This window comes from Glycine soja, chromosome 4 (genome assembly GCF_004193775.1).
Source record: "Glycine soja cultivar W05 chromosome 4, ASM419377v2, whole genome shotgun sequence".
Classification (NCBI taxonomy): domain Eukaryota; kingdom Viridiplantae; phylum Streptophyta; class Magnoliopsida; order Fabales; family Fabaceae; genus Glycine; species Glycine soja.
Window position 1 is genome coordinate 3,050,424 of NC_041005.1, and position 18,131 is coordinate 3,068,554.

Here is an 18,131-nt window from a genome sequence, read left to right on the forward strand (position 1 = left end):
ATTTTTGAATATCAATATTTTTTTTCTTAGCTTTATTGAATAAAATAAAAAATCGATCGAAAATCACTTTTTTTCCTTGTTTCACACCTTATTTAGCTTTTTTTCCGTGGAAGATCGCATCTGCCAAACTTCAAAAACACAGTACAGTCAGCATTATTGAGTTGGTAATTTGTTTCAAATTTAAAAAGAATTAATATTAAACGATAAGCATAATATAATTAAAATACAAACTCAACATGTGCATGGGCTGATCAAAATAGCCGTCACGCTATCTGGCAATTAGTCGATAAGGGCCCCATACTACAAAATCCAACGGATGAGAAGGTGTTGGTCTCTTTTTGGGCGTCCCAATCAACCAAGTCCAGTGCATTACATTACATGTAAATCATGCCATTAGACAGTCAATTGGTAAAGAAAACTCATTAATTAATTTTCATTACAGTGCATTAGTGTCGGTATCATGGATGTCATGTGGGTCTCCATTTTCACGCTTCCTCATGCTGGAATCTACGACAACATTTATTTACTATCATCGCAAGTGAATTCATTGCTTCACTTGTCCCCTTTGAAAATTCTCAAACTCACGCTTTTTGCTTCATGCTTTAACACAATCACTTCTTTAGTAAATACTACTACCAACTACACCAACTACAGTATTTCTTTTCTTTTTTAACACGTTATCGTGGACAATACTTTTATGAATTATCTTGAGATAATAATAGGGAAGAAAAAGAAAAAAGGAAAGTTGGTACGCAACAGAGAGGTAAACTAGGAAAAAAAAAAAGAGAGAAAAATAGAATCTGGACCACCTACCAAGAAAAGGCATGCAAGGTGGGTAAGCTAGTAGTGGAAAACTTTTGTCTTGTAATTGACCTCATTTCTAAATAATTTTATTAATAATTGTGTACGGGCACTTTTGATATAACACAATACCAACTACTGTACAAAATATTAGTACCCGCATCAATTACAAGTTGCGTAAATATAAAATGAAGTTTCCGTTATGAAAAAAGGATTGTGGTGGCTTAGCGAAGAGAATAATACACATAAAATAAAATGGCATGGATTCATTTATTGAAGAAAATACTAGACTAGAAGGGAATAGAATAGATATTTGATATGAGACTACTGCAGATGGATCTAATCCGTGGGATGAGCTAGGGTCCACTAACTGTGTATCTTTCTCCGTATTTTTCTGTGTTCTAATTTTAGCTGCAATATTTTTCCACCTCCATTTATTTTTGCAGAACCTAATTTTAATTTCCTCCTCAAATAGTATCTGTATCTATCCATCGCTCACCACTTTGAATTTTCCACTTATTCTTATTATTCCGAATCCTAATCGGGTATGTTCTTTCTTTCTTTCTTCTTTCAACGCACCTTTTGCTGCATAACCATGAATCTTGTTTCTTCGTATAATTTATCCCTCTGTTGTGTTCTATTTATTTATGATCACATGTAACTATTTGTGAGCACTTAGAGCGGGATATAACATGTTTTCCAAACGATTACACACTTCCTTGAACCTTACAGGGAAGGAAGGAAACAGAGCGTGTGAATATCAATTGCCTTTGCCAACTAAGATGAATTCACTTTTCCGTATACTTTTGGTTTTTGTTCTTCTTTCGTGAGATTTTTCCTGCAACCAACCGCATAGTATCCTTAACGATTGAAGTCGTTGCTTTCAAAAGGTTAGCCACAAGAGATGCTGCAATGTGCAGCGTTTTTTTTTTTTGGTGAAAAATAGGGTAAAAAGTTAATCAGGCTTCCTAATTAGAGATATGGAGTATTTATTTTCTGTTGTAATTATTATTTAAATCACTTCTTCTTCTTTTTTGCCGATTTGTTCTGTCTTCTTGTTTTTGTTATTGTAAATTACATTTTGATAGGAGCATGTATGAAGAGGGAAGACCTGTGATCTTTCATGTGTTAATGTTATATATGATTAATTTTTTTGTTGATCAATCGTCAAGAACTATAGGCTATAGGTGTGGTTGGAACTAGAAATAAAAGGAGATCTTTGGGATGCTCTGTTTCATACCATTTAGACTTGAGATATTCCATTTAGGTTAATTTATTTGTGGTTTGTGAAATGAGAATTATCCGTATAGAAGTCTCTCGATTTGTTTTCTGAACAACTGAAAACTTGGGAAACAGCTTTTCTTTTCTTTTCTTTTTTTTATTCAGCCAATTGGCTAACACCTTGAAATAAATAATTTCATTTTAACTTCCCAATAGACATGAGGATTGGAAAAAGGAAAGTAATTAAATGGTATATATAGAATTCAATTCTCAATTTGTGGCTTGTTCTTGTGAGTACCAATCCCGCTCAAAATTGAAACTTATACATGGTGATTTTTAATTTCCAATTCAATTGTATTTTTTGAAAAGCTTATATAGGCTGTAATTCTCTTGTTTTGCTTTTATTTTCCACTGATTGATTTTCCTTATTATTTAGAGGTTAGACACTTTTAGCGCTCCTGACTGCTCCTTACAATGGAAGATGTTGAAGACAAGATACCCCCTGTCACCTCTTCAAAAATTACTGAAGAGACAACACTGGCAGAGCATGTTGGAGACAAGCTTCCATCTGAATCCTCTCCAAAAATTGCAGAAGAGACACCCCTGGCAGAACTTGTTGGAGACAGGCTTCCATCTGAAGCTTCTCCAAAAATTGCTGAAGAGACACCACTGGCAGAACATGTTGGAGACAAGCTACCATCTCAATTCTCTTCAGATATTGTTGAAGACACACCACTGGCAGAACATGCTGGAGACAAGCTACCATCTGAATTCTCTTCAGAAATTGTTGAAGAGACACCACTGGCAGAACATGTTGGAGACAACCAACCATCTGCATCCTCTTCAAAAATTGATGAAGAGACACCACCGGCAGAACATGTGACAGACAACTCTGAATCCTCTTCTAAAACTGCTGAAGAGTCACCACTGGCCGAACATGTTGTCGACAAGCTACCCTCTGAATCCACTACAAAAATTGCTGATGAGATGCCACTGGCAGACCCCCCTGAAGAAAATACTGAAGTGATAAACCCACCTGGCAATCAATCTTCCACTGAAGCTCCAACAATCCCACTTAGTAATGGAAAAATGGAGCCTGGTACTCATTTGCCAGTGGATGAGTTCTCTGAATTAGCAGTGTTGCCAAATGCTTCTGATGATCAAACTTTAATACAAGATGTTGCAGTTGATGTAACAGAAAAAAGCCAGCAGGTAACTTCAGCTGAAGATTCTGAACCAGGTGCTGTAGAAAATGTCTCTGACAGGCATGAATTGCAGGATGATATTTCTAATATCACTGCTGACAGTGATGCTGATAATGAGATTAGACTCTCAGCTTCTTCTTCTGAAACAAAAGATTCACAAAGTGATCACAATGAACTTACAATGGCTATGGGAACAGTTGGCTCACTCCCCCGTGCCAAGCTATTTGATGCAAAAAGAGGCCTTATTGATACCACAGCTCCTTTTGAATCTGTCAAGGAAGCTGTTTCCAAGTTTGGAGGAATTGTGGATTGGAAGGCTCATAGGATCCACACCGTGGAGGTATATATGTCTTGCATTTTACAGCATCTTTTTGTATGACCATTATTTTCATTTTATCTTCTTCACACTTACTTAAAATTTCAAATTCTATTACTCTTATTGCTTTTCAAGGAAATAATTTTTCGGACTATTCCGTTTGCTTCTCAAAGTTAAACCAATATCCCATTAAAGATAGGCAAAATGAGGGGAAAAGATGAAAGCAATAGTTTCAGTATCATTTGGATTAACAGTTGCAGAGTTGGTAGTTAAGCTACACCCACTAATGATGGAAGGTTAACCAGGTTGCTTTGGGGTCGGCTTTTAAGTTAATGTAAAATTACAGGGATAATTGTAGCTATTGAGCCATGCACACATGTAGTAGAAACATGGAACTTTTATTTGCCACACATTCCCTCAACACTATTTATGTAGCATATTGACAATGTGGCCTTTACATATGCTGTATTAAGTAAAAATGACTATCTTGGCAGTTTGTTGCTGAATGCTGACCCTTACAATGCAGTTGTCTTTTTTTCTTTTACAACTCTTTTCCTATCAACTTTTTTTAGCAGAGAGCAGAGCATATGCTTTATCTTAAATTTATGACACTAGAATATGACGTGTGTTATTTTGGGATATTTGTGTCTGTGTATGTTTCACCTAATACTTAGGCAGAGTTATGTATGCTCTGATCAGTTTTGAGTGTTAAACAGGCTAAAGTTCTTGAAGGTGATACTCTCTGATCAGTTTTGAGTGTTAAACAGGCTAGTGAAATAAACTTAAATAGAAAGTATTTATTGAAAAGGAAAGCATTCATTATATTGAAAACACAATAATAACTTCGTACTTGTTTTTTAAGTAATTATAAACATTTTTAGAGTGTATTAAATGCTACCTAATAGGTGCCATGGGGCACTTGTTAGCAACCCAGTTTAATAGTACAAGGAAAATATGAATTGTGTTATTCTGTAAGCCAAATGCTTCTGCTAGTGCTCGTGCATTTCATACATATGTTTATGATTTCCTTGCTTGTTCATTTTGAACTGAGACGAAGTAGAAAATGAGTCATAGGTACTTTTCTGCCTATATATGTGTTTGGCTTTCTAATATCCATAGTTGTTTTCTTTGTGAGGCAAGATGAGACATTGATGGTAATTCTTCCTGCCTTGCTTCCTGCCATGTAGACGATCAATTATTTATACTAATGACCATGCATGTTTGTCTGCTGGAACTGAAGTTAACTTTAGTTTTTCCTGGATGTACAGAGACGCACTCTTGTAGAACAAGAACTTGAAAAGGCACAGGAGGAGATCCCAGAGTACAAAAAACAAGCAGAGACTGCTGAACAGGAAAAAGGTCAAGTACTAAAGGAGTTGGACAGCACAAAGAGACTAATAGAAGAATTAAAACTTAACCTAGAGAGAGCACATACAGAAGAGCGTCAAGCAAGACAGGACTCAGAACTTGCAAAGCTCAGAGTGGAAGAGATGGAGCAGGGTATTGCAGACGAATCAAGTGTTGCAGCCAAGGCACAACTTGAGGTAGCCAAAGCCAGATATACAGCAGCTGTTTCAGATTTAATAGCTGTGAAAGAGGAGCTGGAAGCATTGCACAAAGAATACACTTCCTTAGTGACTGATAGAGATGTAGCTATTAAGAAAGCTGAAGAGGCTGTTACTGCATCAAAGGAAGTAGAGAAGTCTGTTGAAGATTTAACTGTTGAACTAATTGCTGCAAAAGAGTCATTGGAGACTACACACGCTGCGCATTTGGAAGCAGAGGAACAAAGAATAGGAACAGTCATGGCAAGAGATCAAGATTCTCTCAATTGGGAGAAGGAACTTAAACAGGCAGAAGAAGAGCTCCAAAGACTCAACCAGCAAATTTCATCTGCGAAGGAACTCAAATCTAAACTGGAAACAGCCTCTGCTTTGCTGATTGATTTGAAAGCTGAATTAACTGCTTATATGGAATCAAAGTTAAAGCAAGAAGGAGGCCCAGAAGAACCAGAGATAAAGACACACACTGACATACGAGAAGCAGTGGCATCAGCCGGAAAGGAACTTGAGGAAGTAAATCTTAACATAGAGAAAGCAACTGCTGAGATTAGTATCTTGAAGGTAGCTGCTACATCATTGAAATTGGAACTTGAACAAGAAAAAGCAACTCTTGCCTCCATTAGGCAAAGAGAAGGAATGGCCTCCGTTGCAGTGGCATCTCTGGAAGCTGAATTGGAAAAGACCAGATCAGAAATAGCTTTGGTTCAGATGAAGGAGAAAGAAGCTAAAGAGAAAATGACCGAGCTTCCCAAGAAACTACAACTAACAGCTGAAGAGACTAATCAAGCCAACTTGCTTGCTCAAGCAGCTCGGGAAGAGCTACAGAAAGTAAAGGCGGAAGCAGAGCAAGCCAAGGCTGGAGTAAGTACCTTGGAAAGTAGATTACTTGCAGCTCAAAAGGAGATAGAGGCTGCAAAGGCTTCTGAAAATTTGGCAATAGCAGCAATTAAAGCATTGCAAGAGAGTGAATCAACTAGAAGCAAAAATGAAGTGGACCCATCTAATGGGGTAACACTGTCTTTGGAAGAGTACTATGAGCTTAGCAAGCGAGCACATGAGGCAGAAGAGCGAGCCAATATGAGGGTTGCAGCTGCTAATTCTGAAATTGATAAAGTCAAGGAGTCTGAATTGAAAGCCTTTGAAAAGTTGGACGAAGTGAATAGAGAGATAGCTGCTAGAAGGGAATCCTTGAAATTGGCAATGGAGAAAGCTGAGAAGGCAAAGGAAGGTAAATTAGGTGTAGAACAAGAATTAAGAAAGTGGAGAGCTGAAAGTGAACAACGAAGAAAGGCCGGCGAGTCTGGCCAAGGAGTAATAAACCAGAGTAAAAGCCCTAGGGGTAGTTTTGAGGGGAAAGCAAATAATTTTGACCGCACTAGTGATGCAGCTAATCCCGCACATTACTTGACAAGTCCAAAGGCTAATGAGCATGCAGACAATGATGAAGGTGGATCATCCCCAGAATCAAAACATGGAAAGAAGAAGAAGAAGTCAATTTTCCCAAGGGTTTTGATGTTCTTTGCAAGAAGAAAAACACATTCAACCAAGTCTGGGTAAATCCCAAATTATACTGCAGTTGTCTTGGCTCTCATCCTTTTTGGAGATCTCACAGTGACTTGAAATGCTGGACTATTCAATTGCACCGACCTGTAAATGTTGGCGATTGCTGTGTGTATGCTTTGATTGTATTCTCTCTCACTGAAGGGTTTGGTTTGGTATATGGTCGCCTGCTCAGTGTTTTACGTGGACATAAAAAATAAGTTCATCTTTTGTGGGAAAACAGAAAATTAGATGATTCTGTATTGTGTATAGCTTCTGATATATTGAACCTCGGCTTTTGTAAAGATTTGTCTGAGATTTGACCAAATGAAAGAAAAAGTTTTCCGAGTCTGAGATTTGATGTGCTTTCCGAGTCTGAAAAACCTCATCAAATTGAAACAGGAAGAAGCTTCTAAATGACCCGAAATCAAAAGGTGAATTGGTGTGAATCTTCTGATGCTTTGGTTCAGATTACACGCCAAATCTTGAGTCATTAAGGATTCAGCTCCACTTTTCTGTGCTAGTTACACACTTAAATCTCTATTCTCTAGGCTCCTATACCCAGATTTAATTTTTAGTAAGCTGTCGATAGATTTTTTATTTTGTGAATAGTGATATATTTATTTTTTTCTGTTCGCAACTTCGCATTTTGTTTTTGTTATTCAACTTTAAATGTTAGATTTTTGGAATTAAGGGTCCAATTATTTCCTTTCATGAACTCAACACTGTGTCATAAGAATGTTATCCTGGTGATTAAGGAGAAACTGTTCAATGGAATGATTTCATATGGAAGTTGAGATAATTGCCGTCTCTGAAACCTGAAGGCTTAAGCATTCCAAAAATCCATAGATTAATCCATATATTTAATCGGAGTACAGAAAGAATGGGCGATTCGTGCAACTGGCATTCGCATAATGCGCTAGTGATTAAGGCTGGCAGGAGTATGCCTGTCTATTTCTGGTTAAATTATTTCACTCGTGTGGAACAATGTACGAAGATTTAAGGGTAAACGATCCTTTTGTTCGACTCACATAAATGTATTTTATTTCAATTCTTATATTAATTAATCACGCACCAAACAAATTTAATTCATATTATATCCACAATTAACTAAGTATATTAATCTAGGAAAATAATTCGTTGAATAAGTTTGAGATTTATACATGAACTAGAATGGAAAACTTCAATGGTGGTTAATTATGTTTGATTGTTTTTTTAATATTATTATAATTTGCTTTGAAACATAGAACATTTCAGTGTCAATTCTTCTTTTGGACTATTTACTAATATCTTCTCAAATCATCAAAGCAGGGGTTCAAAACATTTTAGTGATCAGATTTTGGACCACGTCTAGGGTGGACCATGAAGGTAAGTGGTCTTTGGTGGACCACTATCACTGGCCTTCAGATTAATCTATGTGCACAATTTTATTGTGCACCTTCCCACATCAAAACTTTACCTCCCTCCCTTCTTCTCTGCACTCTCCCTCCCGGAGTCTCCCATGGCACCTCTGCCACTCTCTGACATGTACTGCTGTCGTCGGTAATTTCTCCAATGCCGACAACGTAATTGTTCCACAATATAACACAAATAAACACCATAATCAGATTCACCAATGAACACAAAACGCATACCAAGCTTTTCCAATCAACTTTACTATAACCAAATAGTCATAAAAATCAAGAACCTGAAATGAAAATATGGATTCAATGATGAAATGATCACAAATCTAGAAAAAAATAGAGTTAAAAAAATCAGATCTGAAGCACGGATCCTCTTCCTCTTGTTGGTGGTGCGTCGAATCAAATCTCGAACTCCAAACCAGTAGAACAACTTTTGGGTTTTTGGAAATCATCGACTAACAGAGATCGGCCGTGGTAACGCGGAGAGATTTACGGAATCTAGTGCGGTGTGGCTGTCGGAGAAAAAGTGAAAAAGAGAACAAACTGCGGAGGAGCGACTGTTGCGGAAGCGAGACTGCGCCGGAGGAGCGACGGCAACAGAGGGAGCGTGAGATGTTGAGGGCGCAGTGAGGGCAGTTAGTCCGATTGCAGGCGAGATGGGTATGGGTGATGAAGCAGATTGGTTGTGATTTGGGAAAGGTCGCAGATCTGCGGCGGTGCGGTGGTTTTGTGCGTGGGTTTTGGTCGTGCGGTGGTATGGCGCGGTGAAGTCGAGCAGGTGTGGGTGGTGGATCTGATGTGGGAAGGTGCACAATAAAATTGTGCACATAGATTAATCTGAAGGCCAGAGATAGTGGTCCATCAAAGACCACTTACCTTCATGGTCGACTCCACCCTAGACGTGGTCCAGATTTTGAATCATTTCCCCAAAAGCTTAAACAAACAAACAAATCAAATTGAAAATGTATATTAAAATACAATTGATCCTTGACCACAGTATGGTTGAGGTGGGAAAACAACAACTAATTTCATGTTATGGATAAGCCCAAGCCACATAATTCATACTGTACTTTCTAGAACTAAAAAGTAGAACTCGCAAGGGTCTGAATATAAGTATAGTAAAGTCAAAATGCCCTGTGACGATTAATCCGTTGTTGAGGAGAATGCATAGGGTATGTTTACTAATTCATGTTCGATATAATAGTCAAAGAACACGAAGAATCAGATTCAAAACTGAAGGAGAAAGATAAGAGACAAATATATATTTTTTGTTATTGGAAAATGTAAATACCCTGGCTCTAAGCCTTTCAGTGAAGCTTCCAATCCAAAGAAAGACCCCTCTTTAGCTTGAGATCCAGGACTAACAAAATCCATGTACCTTTTTGTTTCCACAAACCTGTGCAAGTAAAAGTGATGAAGTCATACGTAAAGGCCACTGAATTCTCAAGGATAACTAAATTATGGAAGCCCCAGTTCATGACTAAAGTTCTACCCCATCAGAAGTAGTTGAACAAGGAAGAGTGTCTTTGTATTGGCAAAGTCGTACTTTACTGCACCAGCTTCAAACCAAACTGGTATCTTGTTAATTCCTGTGACGCGAAGTAGCTGCACACAGATTACCAAGAAATTCAGGCTGGGACTTCAATAGTAAAAAAAAAAGACTCAACTTATAAATCTTGATTACTGTTTTATCAATGGCGGATGGTGGAAAGCCAAAATTCCACCATATAAACAAGCTATTGCGACCTATGGCACCGCCATAGCAGGCCATTCAAAAATTTCCTATGGCAGTTGGAAAACCATCATCAACACCATTCTGCCATGGTGATGGTAGTAGCACCGCCATTTAACAATGGTCTGATTGAATTCTATCAATTTATTATGAAGACGTTTCTAAAATCAATATTTATTATATGCACATGTGCAAATTGTGTGTTACTCACATCTGTCACCAGAATTCCGAAGACCCCAAGCATTGCAAAGCGACAATGAACCAGCTCTGCCTGCACATACCACCTTAAGCTTGCCGGATCCTCCGCAAGCCCAAGTGGGTCAAATCCAAAATCTCCAGCCAGACTGAAAAGCATGTAGTTATTATCTTCATTAAAACTTGAAAAGAGAAAGTGACAGTAGTATCAGTAGCAGAACAAGATGTCCCATAGAGATGTGCGGGCTCACTTTCCATCAAGATGAGGTGGAGGATCAAGTCCCGGGAGCCACGTAGGTCACTGTTGCGCCGCTACACAAGTTTGCCTATAATATGGAGTGGCAGCAGCAGCAGCATGCCCAAGCCACGATAATCTTCCAGCTGGTGAAGCTCTATCTAAGCTCTTGCTGTTGAAGAAAGAGCGGGGCTGAATGGAGAAGCTTCTACCTATTGCTACGGCCATTGTTTTCTGATTATCTGCTCTTATTCCCGTGCTCACTCAAATTTGCCACTTTCACCACAGCCACATGCATACATATTATTGGTTTAAAGGTTAAAAAAGAAATAACAAAAAAAAATAAATGGGCCCACTTATCCATTGAGATTGGAGTGTTGGATAACAAACGTCTGCTTCTAAGGCTCCATGATAACATAACAATTTCTCCATACTAGAGACATCCTTTCAAGGCCACTCTAGAAATCAGAAATTATTCTCCCCAACTTTGTAAAATAAAGGAAGTCAGTCAGATGTTCCTTCAACATCTTCCATAAGAACAAAGAGAGGTAAACTTTACCGAATTTGTACTGTCTGGGCTCCTTTTAGTTTCTTCAAACCTTTTCAATTCATATACTATTTTAAAAGCCAAAACACACAAATCAAAAGAGGAGGCTGAGCAGGCCTCTCCCACCACAGCTAGAGTTGAAGCGCTTAACTAAATTAGGGCTTAGTACGTGAGAAAAGAAAAAAGAAATTCAGATAAAAATGATACAATTCTTGGACCAACTAATATTATCTTGAGATAACTGAACATGCTGGTACAATTAGACAACCATCACACTGATTTCCCTGTGTTTTAAAATGCTTAATTAATATCTGAAATGATATTAATATCAGCTACACCTTCAAATATTCTACATACAACTAAAAAGTCTTCAAAAGAAACATATGAAATGATATTGATGAAGCTAAAAGAGCAACTGGCTGTGTATCATCGCTTGCTAGATATGCTGAATGAGCTAACTTTCATTGGGGTGGCTATCACCAATGGAGCCTCAGGAGAATCAGTGACTGCAAACTTGTCATGCATAAATCGGCTCTCAACAATGGAATCATCCCTAAGGACTATCTTGTAGCAGAAGCAGCTCTTTAGACCCTGTTGGTTACGGTAGCACTCATGAGAACCATCCTTGACTTGTTGGAAGTTCCATATCACACTGAACTTCCCCACAGTGGCTACTATATGCCGCTCCTGTTTCCCATTCTCTGTCACCTAAGCATCCAAGAAGTTGGAATAATAAAAATATATTTCCACATGATTAAAATATGAAAGACACAATAAAAACCAAGATGTCATTTCTCAGCAGATGTGGGAACAGAACAGACAATCTAGCTTCAGGGAAAAGAATAATTCTTACCTGAGATATCTGTAATTTCTTTCTTATCAGTTGAGAAAGAGAGGAGTTTTTACTATTTTCTATACAAACACTGTTTAGTGACATCACAAGTTATCAAGAGCAGAATTAGTTATAATACAATACTACTGTTCAGCTATTTCTGGTCCAGTTTTATCGATGCTCGATAATGCTCTTCACTGATAGGTACAAGCATAAAGCTTCAGTTCACAAAACAAAATAAGAGCATGGCAGTATACTATGAAAAAGATGCAACCAAAGGAAAAGTCATTAAGTGATAGCTTTCGAACTTAAACCCATCTCCTGAAGCAATACAAGGAGGTAATAACTTTAATTTCAAAAGTATTCATAATTTAATATCTCCTTCTATTGTGATTTGCAAATAACTCAAGCATATTACAAGCTAAATGTATGAGGAAACATGTCCTTGTATTGTAAATTGCGTCGCAGTTAGTCAAGAAGATATTTATTATCAACTATCAATACTGCACACACTAATAAATTATGACTCAAAAGGAACTTCGCAATATAGGATGTAATTGAGAAGAACAACAAAATAATAATGATAATGATTAGTTTCCATGACAAATCACAGGCAATACAGGATATCAATATCATGATTCTTAATTTGCAAGATAAGAGCAGAAACAAAAATAAACAAAACAGGCAATGCAAGCAGTGAATTCAATTTATACTTACCCACGAAAACTGAGCATTGCGGAACTTGTTATTTGCTCCAGCCAAATGTGAATCAAGAGGGTTGAGCTTCAGCAACCTGGGAGCAGCAATCCTATTCCCCATCCGTCCAGCAAACCCAGTCTTCGTCGTTCCATTTTTGTCAGTAAAGAGGGTACAGATAAGAATCAAGTAGGAATCAGTAGTACCCACAATCCACTTTCCATCAAAGGTTACATCAACATGAGTAACCGGCGATCCAAGGCCAGGAAATGCCGTCTTCGCCTGCCTCATTGTGTTCACCGAATACAGCCTTATCTTCCCATCCAAAGACCCCACAACAATGGACCCATCACCAGTAGTGGCAAAGCACTGAAAGTTAGTCCCCCTCGAGAACTGATGCCCTTGTGCCCAATTCAACACAGGGGCATTTGAATCAGCCAAGTTCTGAACCATCCCATTACGATCCCTCATATCCCACCTACAAAGCCTGTTATCATCCAACCCTAGAAAAGTTGACCCAGAAGGATCCAACTGAGCCCCTTTGCTATCATTCGTAATATCCCTCATCGTAATTTCAGTCCCATCCTTCCCAAACATCCACTCACTCACAACCTTCCCTGTCTCAATATCAAGCTGATGAAGACCCGTTGAGTGAAGCTTCCCACCACCCATTGGGCTCATCAGAAGCATGTTGGTCTCAGCCCTCATCAGAAGTGTCTTCTTAGGGGTACAATAGGTAGAACCCCCACCCCCATTTTGATACCCATCACTGAAATTCACAAAAGCACCCTTCCCGTGAATCCCATGTGCGAAATTCTTCACAACCTGAATCCCATTATCACTCACCAAGAAACTGTTGTCCAAAGCCCCCAACGCAAGGCTCTGAATTCCACCGTTGGAGGCTTCTTCGAACTCCTCTTTTAGGTCTTGGTTTGACCTAACCGGTGTGGGGCTCTTGGTGAAGACTTCCTCTGCGTCCTCCCACATGGAATCATCGGCGGCTTCGGGTTTCGCCCACGCCACGAAATCCTTGCCATAGACTTTGAGCTTGTTCGCCTCCGTGGCCTCGACGCCGTGCGTGTTCTCGAAGAGACACTTCTGGAAGGAATCGATGAAGTCGATCTGGTCTTGGTCGGTGAAGAACTTCATCGCCCAGACGCCACGCGCAACGAAGTCCACGCGCCGCTGCTCGGGGAAGCTCTTCAGTCCCATCTCCGGGCCCACCTTTGATCGGATTTTCGAACCGACTTTTAAAACCCAGAAAGGCTTTTCGTTTGTTTCGACGTAGTCGTCGTTGTCGTTGTCAGAGTCGTTGTTTTCATCGTCTGTGTCGGTGTCGGAGTGGGTTTTGACGAATGAATAAGAGGTGAGTTTTTCGGAAGTTACCCATTTGGCTTTGGGGGTGTTGCCGCCGATGTGGACGTAGAGCTTGACGGCGTTATTGACGGCGGGGGTGGAGTTGGAGGAGTATTTGAGTTTCAGGGCTTTGAGTTTGGCCTCCACGTCATCGAGGGATGACGGCGTTGACGGTTTCCGTTCGGCGCTTCCTTCGGTGGCGTCTTCGAAGGTTTCATGCTCCTCTTGCTCTGAATCGGAAGATTCCAACAGATCTTCGCGACTGTGATTGGCACCCATTGAATTGAATTTGATCGGTGAAATGGAAGTTGGAGAAGAAGATGGATTCGTAGCAGAGCGCCAATTTCGAAATTTGAAAACGGAGTGTTTTCTTTTGGGGGTTAGGGCTAGGGTTTTTAAAAGCACAACGGATAGAAACACGTGTCTAATGATGACTCAGAAACTCAGAAGCGGGTTGCAACTTGACTGGAGTTGCGTGGTTTTATTTTTGTATCCAAACCGCGGATTGGGTAATGGATTTTATATTTCAGACTACTCAACTCAATGATATACATTACTTTTTTAATAATAATAATAATATACACAAAATCAAAATTCAATTTTATTTTACTATCCAACAAACTGCATTGTTGCTTTTAGTTTTATTTTATATCACTATTGTCAAGTGGTGAAGTACTTCAGATGATAAATACCCTCAAAGTGATAAAATATATTATATCTTGAACAAATTGACTATGAACATAAAGAATGTTAGTTATACAAAACAATTCAATTTTAAAAAAAAAAATCCCATTTAAGATTAGTACATACTTATTATTCAATTTTTTGTTTTTCACAATTTATTTAAATTTAAACTTTCCAAAATAAAATTATTTTTAAAATACTGTAACATAATTAACCTAATCCAACTCATTCATGACTAAATTGATTTGAGTTGGGTTCGGTAAAAAATTTCTCAAATCCAACTCAATCCAATCCAATTTTTTTTTTATTGGGTTGGATGTTGAGTTTAGCCAAACTCAATCCAACTCAACTTGTGTACACACTTACTTTTAATTTTCTAGCTATCAACTAAATTTTGGTTATCTATCGTTATCTTTTAATTTTATACAAAGTTCAAAAAACAAATGTTGTATTAAAACCACAATTTTAATTGTATAAATTTAACAAATACCTTATGTTATAAATCAATATAGGTATAGTACAATTTATGAAATGAGACACTTCCACTCCATTTATTACACCAATTCTCACCTAAATCGTTCTTATTTCCATCCCCGGTTCCTATTGGGGGTAGAAAATATCTTTATCTATATTGGGGTTGAATTTCCCCACCTCATTTATCACTCACCTTCACAATTCAAAGTTTGCATTTTTGTGCTTGCTTTTGTCATATCTACAATTGCAACTAACTTTACTGCATACATAGCTTCTTCCAACAATGTTGGTTTGTGTAATTGTTTGCAATCATTATCTATGACAATCTTGCATATCTAAAAGGGATAATAGAATTCTAAAACACGGAGCAAGTTTTCAAAGTTCAACAAAAATCAAATAGCAATATGATAAAAGCAGTCCATGTAGCAATATATTAAGTACAATGACTATGTGAATAACAAGCCAGACAATATAAGAAAGCATGCACTCTTCCATTAAGATACTAATTTAGAAAACATTAATTCAACTTAGGCAAATTAAATAAAAGTAAGTATAGTGCAACCTGACTAAGAGAAAGGCAAATCTTCATGAATCTCCTGGGTTTAATCTGTGGAGAAAGCAAAAGTGAGCAAAGACATTGTTGCACAACTAGGTCTTTATCCAATATTGTAAAACTTAGATTGGATCGACCAAATACTAAACCTTTGAATGGTGTAGTCAAGCCAACGAATTGGATATGCTCATAAATTGATGTTGACATCATTAAATTGAATAAAAATTGAATTGAATCAACCCAACTCAATAACCCCATTTATAAGTGGCCTTATTACAAAGTAAAGAAACACACAAAAAATGAAAAGACAAAAAAATGGAAATTGCTTGAGCAATAGGAACAAACGATCTGCATCTAAAGGGAACAAGAGAAAGAAATAATAATGGATGATAGAATGTGATAAATGAAGAAATAAAAATGAACCAATAGGATAGGAGAATCACAAGAACGTGACTATATGTTTTATGTGAAATAGAGAAAGGAAATGTAGGGTTACACTAAATGTGATCCTATTGGGCTTTAAAAATTGGATTTGCTAATTTGCGAACGAGAAAACAAAAGTGAACAAAGACATTACTATACAACTAGGGTTTCATCTAGTGTTGTAAAACTCGAAGCAAATTGATCAAGAACAAGACCTATGATTAGTGAGGTCAAACCATTGGATTGGATATGCTCATAAATCAGTGTTAACATGATTAAATTGGATAAAAAAAAATCAAAGTAAATCAACCTAACTCAGTGACCTGATTTATAGATAACAAAGTAAAGCAACACACAAAAAATGAAAAGAGGAAAATAGGGAAAAAGAAACAAGAAAGAATAAAAATAAATGAAGATCGCAATAACAATGATACCATACAATCTGCATCTAAAAGGAACGCTAGAAAAAATGATAAAGGAGTATAGAATGTGAAAATGAAGAAATGAAAATGAACCAAAAAATCACAAAAATGTGTATTGCGGCAAATATATGTTTTTCGTTAAATAGAGAAAAAATGTAGGGTTACACTAAATGTGGGCCTATTGGGCTTACAAATTTTGATTTTTTAACTTGAAAGATTTGCACAATAACCGTGCACCGTTATAATAAATAGTAGTTATGTAGTTGTAAACTCTTAATGTTGGAATCAAACTTCTAACTAGACACTAGAGATAATATTTATTCAATTAGTGACTCACTAGTTCCACTATTGACCCAATAACCTAGTCCCTTGATTAAGTTAATGATCAATTCAAGTTTTATAACACTAGTTTCATCTAAATTAGCTCACATATTTGGTTATATACATGATGATTTTGTAATTTCATCCTTAGCAAGGTAGGTATAGGCAGATCAATATGCCTATCCTCGTCCACAACCCTAGCTTAGGCTGGAAAAAATTTGATTCCAACTTTGATTAAAGTGAGTTTTTCTTATCATAGTTCAAATGAGTTCAAATAGGTACAAGGTACCCACAACTATAGGTCAATTTGTTCGTCATGCCTAATTTCAAATGTGATTTTAAGAAATTAAAAGTTATAGATTCTTTATCTTAAATACAGTTTCTTATTTTCAACGAGTTTCTCAACACACACTATTAATGCATGTTTATTTATTATGACAAAATTAATGAAATTCACATTCACTATATGAGTTTATTTTACATGTATAGTTTACTAGAAAGATTTACTAGATTCAATCAAAAGACCTTACTCTTAATTATATAGTCAACTTTTTTTCCTCTTCCTTTCTTGCCATGTGATTTCATTGTACAGTTACCTTAAAAAAGCATTATTAATTATAATAATATTAAAATGTATTCAAATATATAAAACAAACAAATAATAGGGAAAAAAATAAAAATTTTATTAATTTAAAAATTGAAAGAAAAGAAACTTAGTTCAGACAATAAAGATGAAAATGTGCAAAATGAATATATATATATATATTGATTTCTTATTGTTATTTTGCATATAAAATTTATTTAAATATGTTTTTAATTTTATAAATATGATTTTAAAGATTAATCTATCTTCAATATTTTGTTTTAAGACTATTGAGTAAATAAAAATTATTTATTTATACTTCCTAAAAAGTACTTAGATGATATAATAAAAATTAGAGTTGTTAAAATAGGTTGGAATCGATGAATCAAGCCATGTTGAATATAAAAAAAAAGTGACCCTTACAAAAGCATATCAATATGGCCCGACATCAAGTCAAGTTAGGCTACAAAAACATAACCCCAAATTCGACCCCATCTATTTTGGTTCCATATTATTTCAATTATTTTTTAAAATTTATATATTTAGATAAAAATAAAAGTAAAATGGATATGATCCATATAGAATCTGGGTCAGGATGACCTAACTCATTTTTCACGTTTGCCCTGCAAGGCTGGAATGAAGGTCCCATTTTACCAGTTATAATAAAAATATATTATGTATTTCATTTGAGTGCATAAAAAAAAGAGTAATTTTAAAAATTATAATATTTGTAAGATTAATATTTCATGTCTAATAATAACTTGCATATATAAATAATAAATTATATTAAAACTTTATTTTATAAAAGATAAGAAATTTACCAAACAATATATATCCTACTTAATTAAGTGTAATAAATAAAATATTAAGAAAACAGCATAAATAAAAATTATAACAAAAGTGGTTTTTTCTTTCTATTTTTAGTTATAATTCTATTTTATATTAAATAATTAAATTAAAATAAAATAACCAAAATTATATTTTAGTCTAATAAAAATATTAGGAAATCAGCATAAATCATAAACCACAGT

General features: G+C 36.4%; 2 protein-coding genes and 1 pseudogene across 4 annotated transcripts; 1 reads left to right on the forward strand and 2 right to left on the reverse strand.

Annotated features, from left to right (window-relative positions):
* Positions 1-1,033: 1,033 nt before the first annotated feature.
* LOC114408699 (protein WEAK CHLOROPLAST MOVEMENT UNDER BLUE LIGHT 1-like) lies at positions 1,034-7,367 on the forward strand. 3 transcript variants are annotated; one of them, XM_028371840.1, is made up of 4 exons: positions 1,034-1,346; positions 1,534-1,691; positions 2,459-3,567; positions 4,812-7,367. In XM_028371840.1, the coding sequence occupies exons 3-4, from the start codon at positions 2,497-2,499 to the stop codon at positions 6,660-6,662; spliced, it is 2,922 nt and encodes a 973-aa protein (XP_028227641.1). In that variant the 5' UTR covers positions 1,034-1,346; positions 1,534-1,691; positions 2,459-2,496; the 3' UTR covers positions 6,663-7,367. The 3 variants fall into 3 exon arrangements, with proteins under 3 accessions (XP_028227641.1, XP_028227643.1, XP_028227642.1); XM_028371842.1 differs by lacking the exon at positions 1,534-1,691; XM_028371841.1 differs by lacking the exon at positions 1,034-1,346 and having other exon boundaries at positions 1,353-1,691.
* Positions 7,368-7,895: 528 nt separating this feature from the next.
* Positions 7,896-10,807, reverse strand: LOC114408702 (annotated as a pseudogene).
* Positions 10,808-10,957: 150 nt separating this feature from the next.
* Positions 10,958-14,097, reverse strand: LOC114408701 (protein CYPRO4-like). Its single transcript, XM_028371843.1, has 2 exons — positions 12,306-14,097; positions 10,958-11,464 (listed from the first exon to the last, which is right to left on the reverse strand). The coding sequence occupies exons 1-2, from the start codon at positions 13,917-13,919 to the stop codon at positions 11,183-11,185; spliced, it is 1,896 nt and encodes a 631-aa protein (XP_028227644.1). The 5' UTR covers positions 13,920-14,097; the 3' UTR covers positions 10,958-11,182.
* Between the last annotated feature and the right edge of the window lie 4,034 nt (positions 14,098-18,131).

What these genes read in the sequence shown, in the direction of transcription:
- LOC114408701 (XM_028371843.1), bottom strand. Translation starts at nt 13,919, where the DNA reads ATGGGTGCCAATCACAGTCGCGAAGATCTGTTGGAATCTTCCGATTCA. An exon ending in GCAATGCTCAGTTTTCGTGG is followed by an intron (nt 11,465 to 12,305) that starts GTAAGTATAAAT and finishes TTGGATGCTTAG; the next exon opens with GTGACAGAGAATGGGAAACA.
- LOC114408699 (XM_028371840.1), top strand. Translation starts at nt 2,497, where the DNA reads ATGGAAGATGTTGAAGACAAGATACCCCCTGTCACCTCTTCAAAAATT. An exon ending in ATAGGATCCACACCGTGGAG is followed by an intron (nt 3,568 to 4,811) that starts GTATATATGTCT and finishes CTGGATGTACAG; the next exon opens with AGACGCACTCTTGTAGAACA.